Source organism: Mirounga angustirostris, unplaced genomic scaffold (assembly GCF_029215605.1).
Source record: "Mirounga angustirostris isolate CCGP_5_RB_7025 unplaced genomic scaffold, mMirAng1.0.hap1 SCAF_3, whole genome shotgun sequence".
In the NCBI taxonomy this organism is placed as follows: domain Eukaryota; kingdom Metazoa; phylum Chordata; class Mammalia; order Carnivora; family Phocidae; genus Mirounga; species Mirounga angustirostris.
The window spans coordinates 126,794,451-126,809,303 of record NW_026991711.1 but is presented as its reverse complement, the minus strand read 5'-3'; the positions used below and the strand labels follow the sequence as shown (position 1 = coordinate 126,809,303).

Below are 14,853 nucleotides of genomic sequence, written 5' to 3'. Positions count from 1 at the left end.
TATTTAGAGAACCATCATATCCAAATTACTCTCATCAAATTTTCAAGTGCTTGTAAATCTCATTTCATTTCAACAAATGAATATACAAGATACTTATTATTACATTTGGGTTGCAATCTTGACATAATCGTAAAATAGTCAAATGACCAGGAGTGAACAGCTAAAGTTAAAAAAGAATAGAGGTAGAGTACTGCAGATAGAAAAAAAAAAAAAGAAGAAAGAATGAGCCACACTTTTAAGAGCCAAGAAAAATCCTGAAAGATCCAGGGATAGTGTTGAAATACAAGTGGCTTGTGAATTGTCAGTGGAGGGTTTCTATTAAGCTGTGGATTTAAACTATACGAAGGAGATATTCAGATTAAATTTAGGGAAAAACTTCCCAATATCAAAGGCTGTTAAATGGTAGGAATTATAAAGTAAACTCACGAGTCAAAAGAAAAATACTAACCTGTACATTAGAGTTCTGAATGTAATTACCTCCACAACATACTGCCAGATGGCTACAAAAGAATAATGGTCCCATGTGACCCATAGTAACAAAAAGGGAGGAGAGAAATTTTAGGAAATGCTTTTCCCATGGTGGGTGGGGCTGAAAACAGAAGTCTAAGGAGTTCTACTTATGGAAAATCCTACTAATGACCTTGGAAGATTTTACTAGTCTTGGGAGCAATGCCATTTGCACCCAAGTCACTGCTTTCTGGAAAAATGAAGAGATATATCCTACTATAGTTTCCATAATATTCTTTTCATAAAGTCCAAATTGTCTGAATACTCTTGAAATGTCTACAACACCAAATTTTCTTAGCAGGGGTGTTTAAATTCAAATATGTTCAGTCAAAATGTTCTACATTGATTTACTGATTAACACTAAGGAGAAAAAAGACAAGACACTTTGCATCACAATTTAAAATGTGCAAGGAAATTAATTAGGATAAATATTTATTTCCACATAACATTTCTTAGTTGTGAAAAACACAATATCCTAGTCACATTTACACATTACTTGAACTTTGCAATAAATTACATTCAAGATATTCAGTAATTTTGACCAGGAATCTGAAATTAGGAGGAAATATATAACACTACATTTTTTTCTTATATTTTATATGATTTCAAAATATTAGGATTAACATAGAGATAGCATTAAAATTCACACAGGAACAAAATGACTATAAAAATACTCAGAAATACAGAATTTCATTGGGTATGATTGCTTATTCAAATAAGTGATCATGTGAAGATTTTAACTCACTATGATCATTTGTAACAGAACAGTTATTAATATATTAAAACACCAGGAGGCTGCTTTTGGGACTGACTGGCATGTACAGCTAGTCTAAATCATACAACAATGGGAATGTTTACAATATGGTATCTGTATTATAAAACACACAAAGTTGACACACTTGGAATGGAAAGTTTCTGTATTTTCCTTGGCATTTATAAACACAGACTGTATTAACTGCAAATTATTCTTATAGTTTTTAGGTTTACATTCCATGAAAGAAATGGCTCCTTAAAAGACTGTGAAGGGAGTTTTCAGAAATATCAAAATGTTGAGTCTTATGGAGGCTTTGTTGGGTTTTTTTATTTCCCTCATAAGCTTGATCACAAGAGGATTTTTTTTTCACCTTTCATGTGCACTTATACAGAAAATATGTAATTAATAGTTTGGAAAAGCCACGGGGCTCTGAATTATCGTAAAATTGGACACTGCAGATCATAAGATTGATGATCACTGGTCATTCCTAGGAAATAAGAGCACTACAAGATTCCATCTTTATTAACTTCACACTATCTAAAATGAAATGAAATAATGTATTTTTAGTAATGCTCAACAATTTTTAACTTTCCTTCCTCTTGTGCAAGCTTAGTAAAAATGGATTCTTTCATATGGACTGAAATACCTACAGAACCTTCTCAAACAGAATCTGAAGTATTCATTGAAAAGACTATTTTTCTACAACATGCATTCAATTAAAAAGTGGAAAAGAGCTTTGCAGAAGAGAAAAATATAGTTGGAGACCTGTCAGTCTAACAGTAGAACATGATTCAGAAGCAGCATTAAGCAGTATGTGACCTTTAGCAGCAGAATGAATAACTATACAGGAGTGAAATTTCATGTACAAGGACTCACCATGTGGCCTTCCACAGGTGTGTGTAGAATAGGTTTATTTGGAAAACATTTGTTTTTAACGGGAGAGAAATTTAACGTCATATTTCTGATAAAGGTTTATATTGAAAATCTCACAAAACTTACAAAGTTTTCCTGAAGCATTTCCTACAAGCCTAGTGTTTGATGGTGTAATCACAACTTGAATTGTTAAGCAAACACTACTTGACTCTGCATTGGTTTCTGATTCTTCTAAACAAGTTGTGAACAGGTTTCTATATATTTTTTCCAAATGACTTTAAGTTTTAGTTACATATAAACTCTTAAGTATTAAATGTATCATAATAAATCAAGGAAATGCATAAATACAATTATTAAAAAATGCTTCTAAACTAACTTTTCGATTTGGGTCTTTTGAAATAAGTCACTAATGCTAAGCTATAAAAAATAAAAAGGAGTAAGACTACCTTTCAAAATTCTTCTGAATGAAATTATCAGGTAGCTTCAGGTCACTAAAGTAGGAAAATACAAACTAGGTAAATGTGACATCTCTTTAAGAAAGCTATTGCTCTCATAAAACTAACCATGAGAATCCAGTGTTTACAAATGTCTAACATACAGAAAGGAACACAGATTCTTGCATTAGCTATTGTATATGCTCACAAGGGTGTCTCACTGTTCAGAAGTTTAAACACAGAAATGAAACAAGTATTGCACTACTTACAGTATGAAGGTGGATTTGGGATGAGAGACAGAATTTACAATACATGATCAAAGCAGTTTTATTAATAATTGTGGCACTCTTCTCATATATACGTAAAAAATAAATTGAAGATCAAGTCATAGACAAGTCTCCCTGTCAACACCTTTCCCTGAGTCAGCTTTCTTCTCTTTTCGGCTTTCAGTGCTATGGGGGCGGGGTGGGGGGAGAAAAGGAGAAATTTATTACTGCCATCCCGCACGGCTACTGTGAGATCTGCTTGCTCAGACACAAAACCCATCAACCCCAAAGCACCACATGGGCCCTTAGCATGGCTCTTTCATGCTGCGAAGCGTAGATAGATAGCAACAATTAAAATCCTCTGCCCTCAGTGAGGTAGAAACCAAGAACTGCAGAAAGGGGGACATTCAAAAAATAAGAACTAAAAAACAAAAACCAGACATTTTAAAACAGTTCCAAAAGCATGCAAGATTGATACCATCGTCCCCATTTGGCCAAAGGAATTACTGATGGTTCCTGAAAACGCCCGTGCTGCCCCCATCTCAAGAAAGCACTGAACCCGATGACACCACGAGATGCCACGGGAGGTATCTCGGGGCTCGCTGCGAGGGGCTCGTCCTTTGTGCACACCCTGGATCCTGATCTTTGGTGAGCACCGTGTTGTGGTCAGCAGGACAGAGACATCTCCGCTGGTCTAGGGGATGTGCTCAGCCCCACACACCGCCCTCCAAACACCTGTGCAGACCAGCCCTCGTCCTGGCCCTCACCTCATTCCTTCCAGAACCAACTCATTCCCGAGTGACTTCTGTCTTGTCTGTTCTCCAATGAACTTTATGGGCTGGGCAAGCTGGTAATAAGATTCCACAATTTCTGTCTATGCTTTTTTCCGATATTTGTCCAATGAACACTTTTCCTGCTCTTGTGTTGACAGTTTTCGTGGAAAATTTGAATAATGTGTTCACAAGCGGAAAGTTCCCAGCAGGAATAAATACATGCTTCCAGAGGGGCAGAAGCTCTCACTCCCCAGTGACTCCCAGCACAGGGCAGAGCCCCCCACACCTGCGGCCCCCCTGTGTCCCTCCCTGTCACCTGGGGCTCTGAGCCGGAAGAGCCCACCCATTTTTACCGGTAACTTTGTCCCTTAATATAAATCTATGAACTAGTTGGTGGTGGGGAAACCCTCAGTTTTACAACTCTTCTCAAAGTAATAAAGTGACAGTTAAAACCTTCTTCTTCTTCTTTTTTTTTTCTCTACGCGGCCTCCTGCGCAGCTTTCGTAGTGGTCAATAACTCAGACACATTCTATGAGTGTGTTTTTTAGAGTTGTTTTTCCTCCAATTCAAGCTCGAAACAGCCCTTCTCAGTTGTCACCGCCACCCGGCACCATCAGGTAAGAAGTGCCGGAGCTTCTGCCATGTGTGGCAGGCCGCCAGCGCTGAGAGCTGGCGTGAGCGGGCGGCTATGGCACCCACGTGTACGCCTGCCACACTTCTCAGCACACGCTACTTACAGGTCAGAGCAAAGCAACTTTTCTCCCTTTCCTCTCCTTCTTCCCCAAGAAGAGATGACAGTGTGCACATGATGTGTTGAGAGCCTTAACTCTGTATTTTTAACTACCCTATCTGCATGACTCACTTTCTTCTACTTTAAGTGCATTTCACATGACAAGTGTCTGCTACCCTACTTTCCAAATTAACTTTTTCTTGGGCTTTACCTGGCTCCCACACAAAGCCAGCGGAAAAGGGCGGCGCGGGGGCAGTGGAGGAAGCCTGGACGGGAAACTGGAAGGTTACGTTCAGTTCCCGGAAGCCAAGGATCAACTGTGGGACCTTGGACTCGTTATTTAATCTCTCTGGGACTTGGTTTCCTCATCTGTAAATTAGTTTTGGACTATATGGTCCCTAAATTCTCCTGTAGCTCGAATGCCAGAATTCTGAGGCTGGTATTCTCAGTTATAAGGAAGCTAGAATAAAAGATCGTCTCTGTAGGAGATGGCAGGGACGGAGACATACAGGTCTCTCGACACAGGCCCGGTTCCTGTGTGCATGATGCTCTGCTCCGTCACCTTTTTAGAGACCAGCACATTCCCAATGGCACTATTAGTCACCGAGCAGTGAGAAAAGATTCAGAATGTTGACTTAATTCACAGGTGTGCTTCCTCCCGATGTCCTGCTTTGGTCATACTGGTTGTTTGGTTACAGAACAATAACCAGTGAAATGATCGGGGGGGTTTCCCCCCTCTTTAAAACCAGTGGTTTGGGTATCAGATTAGATTTCAACAAACTACGAAGCAGAAATTTTATAACCAGGACGTCTATGAAAAATACTATTGACCTGAACGTATCTTCTTACTGTATGGCTATTACTCTCTTTATTCCTTGTTACATTCGTTTTTCAGGATTCCAATCAATTCTAAACTTTCACTGTAATAAACATATTACTTATACTTATTAAATATGTATCATATCTATGATATCGACTGCAATAGACATATATTACCTATCTATTAAATACTAGGTACTCCGCAAAGACCAAGGGATACAAGGTAGATGAGACAGCGCCCCACACTTTGAGGAGTTATAATTTAAAATAGAAGGAAATAATACTTCAGGAGAGAGCAGAACATGACCTGCTACCTTCATGCTGCCAAGCGATCTATGAAACTGTTATGTTTCGAACACTCCAAAATATTTGTTATGAACAACATTTACCAGTCATGAGAGGGCATAGGCCTGGGAAATCAGGGCAAAGAAGGAGAATCCGGGATATAAGAAGGTGGTGGGAGTGGGTAGCCAGAGGGGAGCAGAGAAGGTGGTCCCAGAGCTTAACCTCTGCCACCAGGGCAAAATCAAGTGCTGTTTTTCCCAAAGTTGCCGGCTACCTTCCCAAGAAATGTCAATCTTGGGTGTCATTTTTATAAAACATAGCAGTTGCTCACCTATTCTGATGCAATGTGGTTTTAATGAGACCTATTTCTGCCGATCCAATTTAATAAGCCACAGAGAAGCTTGTCACATGTATGCATTGCACTGTTGAACAAGGATCAAATTAGACATCCTACTGATGTGGTCAAATTTGCAATTAATTTCTTAGATCCTTCTTTCAGTCAGACTGGATACAACATTTTTAGCAATGAGAAGTGAATGAAATGATGGAGAAAATACAACTGCTCTTCCAAACTCCACTAAGGAAAAATATCTAGGCTTCTCTGATACTCTGATAGGCATATGCAGGACCAATAACAAGAGACAGGATGAAGAACGTGGTGGGGGGAGCGGGGGGATGTCAAAAACTGCCAGGAAGCCAGCTTAGGTCTCAAGAGATACAGACTCCGGTAACCTTAGTCTCTAGGTTTTTGGTTTTTTTGTTTGTTTGCTTTGTTTGCCAACAGATACTCTAGCAGTCACAGAATTTTTAGAGTTCCTGGTCATCACGCTTCAATGCCTTCGACAGACACACCATGAGAAAGCAATGGCTTTGGGAGGGTATTGTCATTGGTATGGGTGGTTTTAGGATTTCTGGAAGCCACACTGTTTCTGCCAGTTTCTACTGTTATGAAGATAAAAGACATTAGCCATGAACCAAGAGATATTTTCACATGAAAAGCTACAGATTTTATCACATCTAAGGGTAAACTTCCATTCACAATAGTTTGAATCTTGTGTTAGTGGTAACATATGTTCAAAGAATAAGAAACAAGTGGTTATATCAAAATCTAAAGGATGGTCCTAATTAAAACTGGACCTGATTAAAGCCCATTAAGTTGTTTTAAAACAGCTAGGTTTTTCTGATGAAAAGCTTCACTTGCCTTTACTTTAAGGAGTAGCTAAAATACCATGACATAAAATTTTTTGCTTGAACCCAAGAAAAACAGAGAAAGTGTTTGTACTCTGGATCCATTTAGTGCAGGAAGAAAAGTAATCTGTAAGTTCGGTTGCCTCAAATTTTCCACATATTCCCATGGCTGGCATTTTATTTTGAGCTCATAAACCTGGAGCTCCCATTTAAAAAAAAAAAAATCAGAGAAATGCCATATTTTTAACGTGAAAGAGTCCACAAGCACATACTCCAATGCGTTTGAGCAATTACCCTTCTCATAACTCTGATTTTCTTCCAAGACTTCTACCAAAACAGAGTTACTGTGAGGATGAGTCTATCAGACTGTAGCGGGGATCTTTGGGAAAGGACGATAGAGCATGTTTTAGAATAAGATATTACTTCTGCTTGAGCCAAGCAAAGAAATGCATGAAGATTTTAAAGCCATGTTAAAGACAGAAAACATCAACCAGAAGTCTTTGAGGGAGCTGACTGTGTAAATTATATTAACCTCTGGTGTGTTAGAGGTAGTTGTGGGGTGGGGGGGAGGGAGGAGAGAAAGAGAGAGAGAGAGATGACTAATCCCCAGCTTTCTGGGATGAAGACTCTGCACATCCACTGTTTGTCTTTTTTGGGATAGAGATGACACGGAAGCGGCATGCCATTTTGGGGTGACAAAAACCAGCAGTAAGAGATATTCTGTAAGTCTAATGTAGCATCTTTTCCGAGCCCATGTTTCCAAACATTTCTCATGAAGCCAGATAAAGCTTACAGGTTTGGAAGCATGTGGTGCATAAATGGAAGCTCCCAGCTTTGCAATTTCTTAATTCAAAGGATAAAATTTTCTTTTTTCCAATATAGAAATTTGATGTCATTACTAATACAGTTCTGTGAGATTTGTTGATTTATATATGATGCATTTGTATAAGTCATGTGGAGAAAAAAGTTCACTCAAGCTTCAAACCTTCTTAAAGAGCTGAGTAGTTATAGGAACACCATAAACACTCAGTCCAATACTGGATCTAAGCCCAAGACTCTCCATGCCTTTTGCCTCCCCAAAACTCACACAGAGAACATAGGCTGACCAAGTTTCTAGAAGACACCATTTAACATAAGGAAATACAACCAAGGAATAGGTTTGAGGGAGGGGGTCTTACCTTTGGGGAATCAGCTTCTAGAGTGATTAGGAAGGGGAGCTTATGACAAAAATGTAATATAAAAATTAAGTAGAAAAAGTTAATTTAAGGTCATGAAAATAAAAGAAGTTAATAATTAAACACTGTCCCCAATCCCTCAATCACTCTTTAATAAGAAGAGCTATTAGTATAACATAGAGATCTTTCTTCAGATCAGCATCTAAGAAGACTGGATGGTTTGAACTCTTATTTATAAATCCTGGAAAATTCAATGGAAATCCTGTGATGACTCCTTATATTTAAGGACACACTCTTCCCCCAGCATGCATTTAAAACTTAGCAACTATGGGAGTTGTTTGTAATGTCTGTATACAGAGAAATAAGAATGCATAGAACTTTCTGGAGCTGAAAGTTTCAGAATAAGGAAGTTAGGGAAGATTTTCAGGGGGTTGGAATAGGGACCTGGAAATACACTAAATACGAAATCACCATTGCATGTGCATATGAAGTTTCAGAAAGGACAATGGGGGAGTGCAAAATGTGGTCAGACATCTAAGAGGGTCCTGGAAAGTGGGTGATGAGGGAATATAATGGAATCTTACTGCAAAAGAGTAGGCCAAATGAATGTCCAAAAATGCCATGCATCAGGACTCATTTATAGCACTGTTTCTCCCCCCTGTCATGGTTTTGGAGTGAGCTTTTAATTTGAAAGGGAGATGTTGAAAAACAAACCAACAGATGTGCCAATTACAATTTCCACCTACTTTTAAAAGAAGTTTCTGAAATATATTAGACCTAAATTCAATGGAAACCAATACTATTCTTTTCCTAACGGATTCTTATGTCATAAAATGACTGGGATCAGTATAAATTCACATTACTTTGGAATTCAAACCTTTTAGAAGGAAAGCTTGACTCCTTATCTTTTGAGTTATCGGCAGTCATCAGAAGGTTCCTCCACAAGGCAGTCTTTGACATTTCATCGGAAATATTGATCACAGATGGATCATCTCTAGAGAGTTTACCCAAAATGAAATTAAAAAATTAAATAAGTAACTGTGGTTGTGTAGAGATAGATACTAAATATAGGACAGTCTTGTGCTTGTATTTTTTGATAGTTATAAAATAAGGAGTATTCTCATAATTACTTTAAAAAATCTGTGAAAAATCAAAATCAAAGATTCTAGTTATATAGAAACTGGTTTTGGCTACTGTTTCCTAATTCATTTCAAATTACAGAGATGGGGTTCTGCGTGTTCATGGCTTAGCCTCTTGCCCCAACATTCATAACTCTCAGACTCAAAAGTGGCTCTCACTTGCTCAGAAAGAGCCTGGTAGATGGACCACAGGCTCTGACCCTTCCCTCACCCTCCAGCTCCATCTCCTGCCATTACACCGCTGGTTCCTTCCTGTCTAGCCACAATGCAATGGTCTCCTGACTGTTCTGGAATACTACAGGCTTGCTACTGCCTCGAGGCCTTGTACTTGTTCTTCCTTCTGCCCATAACGCTCCTTTACATGGTTCAACTCTTTCCCTCCTTTGTTTAAATGTCGCTTACTGAGAGAGACCTTTGCCGACTACTCTATATAAAATTTCTGTTTCCATCCCCTCAGAATACCCTCATCCTTTTTTGCTTTTTGTTTTCATTGCACTTTTTACCATCTAAAGTACTATAGTCTGTTACTTGTTCATTTGTTTATTTTCTGCCTCCCCTACCTCTGTCTATTCTACTCGAACATAAGTTTTATGAGGATGAGGTTTCTTGACCATTTGTCTGCAACTGATCCCCCAAGACTCAAACAGGGCCTGACACTTGGTACCCACTCAACAAATATTTGTTGAATAAATGAAGGCAGTCTGTGTATTTGGCAGAAGTCTTTCCAATATCAGGACATGTACAATGCTGGGTGCTTTTCTTGCATTTTAAAATGGCACCAATTATAGGTGACATTCAGAACTCTCTAAAATATCCCCAGGGCTAGAAACACAACCAAATAGCAGCAGAGATAAATCACAGGCCAAGTCAAAGAAAGTTTCTAGTGAGAAAACAGCACTCTTCTTACTACCCGTGGAAAAGATAGCCTGCAGTGTAAAAAAAACCATGTTCTAGAGAAATCCTAGGCTGCCCTCACATGACCCTCATGGGTGGTTGTTCACAGAGGGCAACAAATTAGACTTTTCAGAGGAACACCAAAGGTCTGGGGCAAAACTCTGGGTCTCACAGATTCCCTCCTTTCCCAGTTTGGACACACGTTCTTTAGTTCCTCAAATCCAGCAGCCCTTAGTGACTCAAAGCATGAGATGAACCAGTTTCCCAAAGAATATTATATGAATACATGTTTTTCATGATATTATGTGACAAAGAGTCTTGTAAACAAAAGAGTTTAGAAAATGCTGGATTAAATAAAATTAAACTTAAAAAAAATACAGTACCCCTTAGGTTCTTTAATATTCCAGCATGCGTTGTGAATCTCCAAACTGGAATGCAGTATGGAAATGCGTCTAACCAAAAAATCCCTTCAAGAGGGGTACCACATGAGACTAAGTTTCTACAACATACACGTGGAAATATATTGATTTGACGAAACAACCAACAGGATTTTAAGCTTAAATATTGCTAAAAAAAAAGATAAAATGACTTCCCTTGATTATATGGTAGATAATTATATTTTAAAAACCTAGGGAATGTGGTTTTACAGCAGACTCTGAAGATCTAGAAGATTCCAATTTTTTTGTCAATACTATGATAAATTCCCTCCTCAAAGTTTTCTCTCCTTTTTTTTTTACTACCATGGACTTAAGTTATCCTTAAGCACTTTGAGACCATATATATATATATATATATATATATCTCATATGCATACATACAATTTTTGGCCAAATACTTTCATAAGTCTTTATTATAACGCATAGGAATTTGCATTCTTTCGCTATGTCTTTGTGCCTAAAGCAGATCAGCATGTTTTGGAGAGTTACATAAATATTTCCTAAAATGACTGGTACAGCTGAATCCTTCAACTCAGGAAATAGATCATCTCTTTGGAAGTGCCATATTTTAGGGGTAACCTCCCAGAGTTCAAGCATTTATCTGGGATCAACTCAGTGAATATCTAGTTTATTCATCCTGGCATTGAATCTCAACCCGTCTTCAATTGCTACTTTTAGAGGTTATGAAAGAGAGCTTTGGTATACAGTAGAAAATATGAGAAGAAAAGACTACAGATAACAGTTTCCCGCCACCCTCCCCGCCTTCATTTTAAGCTACTTGGTCATACTCACACAGTTATTAGTATCAGAACTTAGTACTAGGGACAGGGTAATCTAATTCCTGGTTTCAGTTCTTTCTGCTCTAACACAGCTCCAACAAACCTTTGTAGGAATCCACACAGTAGGAAATTCTTAAGTATATAAGCACACGTTCCATGACTTAAAGCTTTTACATGTGTATCTTACCTATAGTGCCCTTCCAATGGGAGCTGCACTGTGCCCTCATCTTCCATAGCTAGCATACTTTGTTCTTCCTGGAAAGACAAATGTAAAATATATAAAGTGAACCTGATGAGTCTCCATTTTACATTAAAGAAGAAACACAGATTAATGTTTCACTATCTCATTAACCTCAGGACCTTCCACTTTGTTTGCATTTATTAACGCTAGCACAGGTCCTTTCAATAAAGAACCAGCTACCAAGAACATAAGTAATTAATGAGAGTCTCATACTACAAAGTAATTTAAATGCTAACAACAATCTCCTTCATGTCACTCAATGTAAAACGTGGTTAATTTCCAAGCAGATTTAAAAAAAAAAAATCCAAATTTTAAAGGGAAAAAACGTATGGGCAATGTAATTGTTTTCATTGTTATAAAGTTTAAATTACAATCCCAGAATGCTCTGTTAGAAGGGAATGAGGGGTATATTTAGAGCAGCGGTTCTCAAACTTCATTTTACATCAGAATCACCTAGAGGGCTTTAAAAAAACACACACCTCTCAGCCCCACCTCCAGAGCCTCTGATTCAGTAGGTCTGGAGTAGGGCCCAAGAATTTACATTTCTAGTAAGTTTCCAGGTGATGCTGATTACACTGGTCTAAGGACTACACTTTGAGAACAACTGCTCTAGAGACTTTTTCCGAGACAGGAGAAGATACCTTTCTGTATGGACCAAAACCCAGGTGTGCTTTCCACTAGACACATCTTAAGCTTTTGTTTTATGCCTCAGATTTCTTCTTACAACGACAATATCCTACCTTTCCCTGAAGGGTAGAAATGCTTCATATATTCATTTCTTCATATATAACACTTTAAAACCGTATCTTTAGGATAAAGAGAATCTTATCCTACCATATTGAAATATCCTGGTTTAGTTTTCAACAATGTTATCGACCTTTTTCCATGCACCAAAAAAATTTTAGTTATCTATAGATTATAGCTCCTATATAATGCATTTATTTTCAAATGGGTCAATTAGCAATGTTCCAGTTCAGAGAACTACTTCGGGCCATTTAAAAGTGTTAGAATCATTAGTTCTAACTCCAGAAGTGGAATTTTATTTATTTTTTTATTTTTTTTTTATTTGAGTATAGCTGACACACAAGGCTACAGAAGTTTCAGGTGTACACATAGTGATTCAACATCTCTATATGTTGTGCTATGCCCACAAGTGTAGCTACTTCCATCTGTCACCACACAACACTATTACAATACCATTGACTATATTCCCTACGTGGTGCCTTTTATCCCGTGAATTATTCATTCCATAACCAAGAGCCTGTATCTCTCACTCCCTTTCACAAATTTCCCCATCCCCCCAACACCCCTTCCCTCTGGCAACCATCAATTTGTTCTCTGTATTTATAGTTCTGATTCTGCTTTTTGTTTGTTTATTCATTTGTCTTGTTTTTTAGATTCCACGTATGAGTGAAATCATATGGCATCTGTCTTTCTTAGTCTGACATTTCACTCAGCATACTACCCTCTAGGTGCATCTGTATTGTCGCTAATGGTAAGATCTTATTCCTTTTTTATGGATGCGTAATACTGGAAATGGAACTTTAAGTTAGAGATGAAGAGCTAGAGAAAATAGGATGACCCTGGAGGCTCATCCCTCTTTTAGCAGCTTAGCAGGAGCTTGGCTGATCTAAATCAGCTTCCAGAAAGACATGACCTTTGGATGCTGTCATTTCTGGCAGGCAAGGCCATTCCTACCACCATCCACACCTTGGCCTCAACTTGCACGCTGCCTCCGAAGAGTCCTTGCCATATTTCTTGTTACTTAAAGAAACTGTTTTCTAGAGCCTGTTCAGCTAACCTACGAATATAAAATGTAATGTGGGGGCAGCTCTCATTTTCACTCTTGGAGTGCTCTCTGTATACATCCAACCTACTGAGCAAGGCAGGCTCCCCTCTGCTGGGACCTTAACCATGCTGCATACAGATACCTATGGCCAGCCTACGCTGGGTAATAATGGAGGAGAGCAGGGTACTGCATGATTCTGCTACTTCTTTGCTTGTAAGTTCCTGCCGTGGCCAACCACAAACCCTTCGTTACATTTATACTCTGTGGTGCTAATGGCACCTGTCTGTTACCCCTTTACATTACAGGACCCAAGCCTATTCTCTTTCTCTGTTGTTCTTCACGAGTATCTTTTCTTTAAGAGATGATATACTTTATTACATGTATACTGTGCCTATTTCTCTGGTCATTGGCAGAACTATTAAAGCTAATTCAAAACAGTACCACTGGTTTGAAATTACACATTTTAGCATTTGATCAAAGCTAATCTGCAGCCTGGAATAGGGCATGCCTTGCAAATGGGTTAGTCACTATATGTGGAACATAATACACATGTCATATTAACTTATATGCACAACACTGAGGCCATGGACTGAGCATATGTATTCTCTAAGGTAAAAAAGCTTACTTTTTCTAGAGAAAACATTACCTTAATACACATGGAGGGACATAAAGAGAAAACATTCAGTGATCCCAAATGCTATTTAAGTAAAACCAAGATACAAGCAAAATGCAATTCTTTTCTCGGTTGTCCACTGGAAGGTAAGCTTGGTATATAGTATGTTTTCTGACTAACCTGGAATAAAACGTTAAGCAGGCATGTAGAAAGGCTTAATAAAGAGTAAAATTTAAAAAGAGAGAGAGAGAGGGAGACAGAGAAGAACAGTGCCATCAATGCTTAGGTGACCTGGCAGCAGAGAACTAAGGCTCAAGATTCAATGTAACAGCAAAAAATTGGACCAAAGCTTTGGGAACAATTTTGTTTTTTCCTCAGATGATTTTCCACTTTTCTCTCAAATTGCTTTCAATAATTATTTTGCACTCTGTGGCTTGTTAGCATGTGTGGGCTTTATACTAGTCATAATTCTATCCAAACAAAAACTCATCACCTCTAAAGATAGCATTTCCAAGCCATGCTTATCTGAGGAGAAGGGTGGCAGAGCCGCCGCTGCCTTCAGTGCCAGAAGGGAGCTGGGTGGGCCCCAGAGCTCGGGGATGGAGGGCCGGCTGCATCCCAGGCAGCACTGTGAGGAAGCCAAAAATTTGAGACTTTCTGGGGAGGAACAGTCAAATCAGGCATTGGCCGTCACGACAATGACAACCCAGTTTATCTCAATCATTCAGGAAGAGAGAGTGAGAGCTCAAAGCTCACTGGGTATCCATCAGTTTATAAGTCAGCAGTACCTTAAAATGAGTTCCACGTAGCACTTCATTTACACGGGGGTCCGTCAAAAATACGCTGAGTTCTACGACGTGGTGAAGATGTTAAAGGATAAGGATCCGAGTTTACCCAAGAACATTCGAAGGGTTTCACCAATTTGACTAGAGGACTACTCAGGCTGTGATGTGAATGCCATCTTTTAATTAAGATAGTCAAAGCATTTTTCAGATACTACATAAGCGAAGGCTAGTTAATGCTATCTCTAGCAAAAGGCAGGAAAATTGAGGCTTTAAAAAAAAAAACAAATCTAATCAAAAAACAACTCAAAACACTCAGCATGCATTATGTGCTAGGCACACAGTGAATAATCCAGGAGCTACTCATGAATCCAT

General features: G+C 38.6%; 1 protein-coding gene across 3 annotated transcripts in view; it reads right to left on the bottom strand.

The window, feature by feature from the left end:
* Window positions 1–1,073: 1,073 nt before the first annotated feature.
* Window positions 1,074–14,853, bottom strand: part of SLC4A10 (solute carrier family 4 member 10) — a 306,787-nt gene continuing 293,007 nt past the window's right edge. For all 3 annotated transcript variants that reach the window (XM_045868750.2, XM_045868751.2, XM_045868752.2), the window contains 3 exons: window positions 11,241–11,308; window positions 8,682–8,798; window positions 1,074–3,020 (listed from right to left, as the gene is read on the bottom strand). In XM_045868750.2, coding sequence (XP_045724706.1) covers window positions 2,954–3,020; window positions 8,682–8,798; window positions 11,241–11,308 — 252 coding nt within the window. In that variant the 3' untranslated portion in view covers window positions 1,074–2,953. The remainder of the gene's footprint in view (window positions 3,021–8,681; window positions 8,799–11,240; window positions 11,309–14,853) is intronic.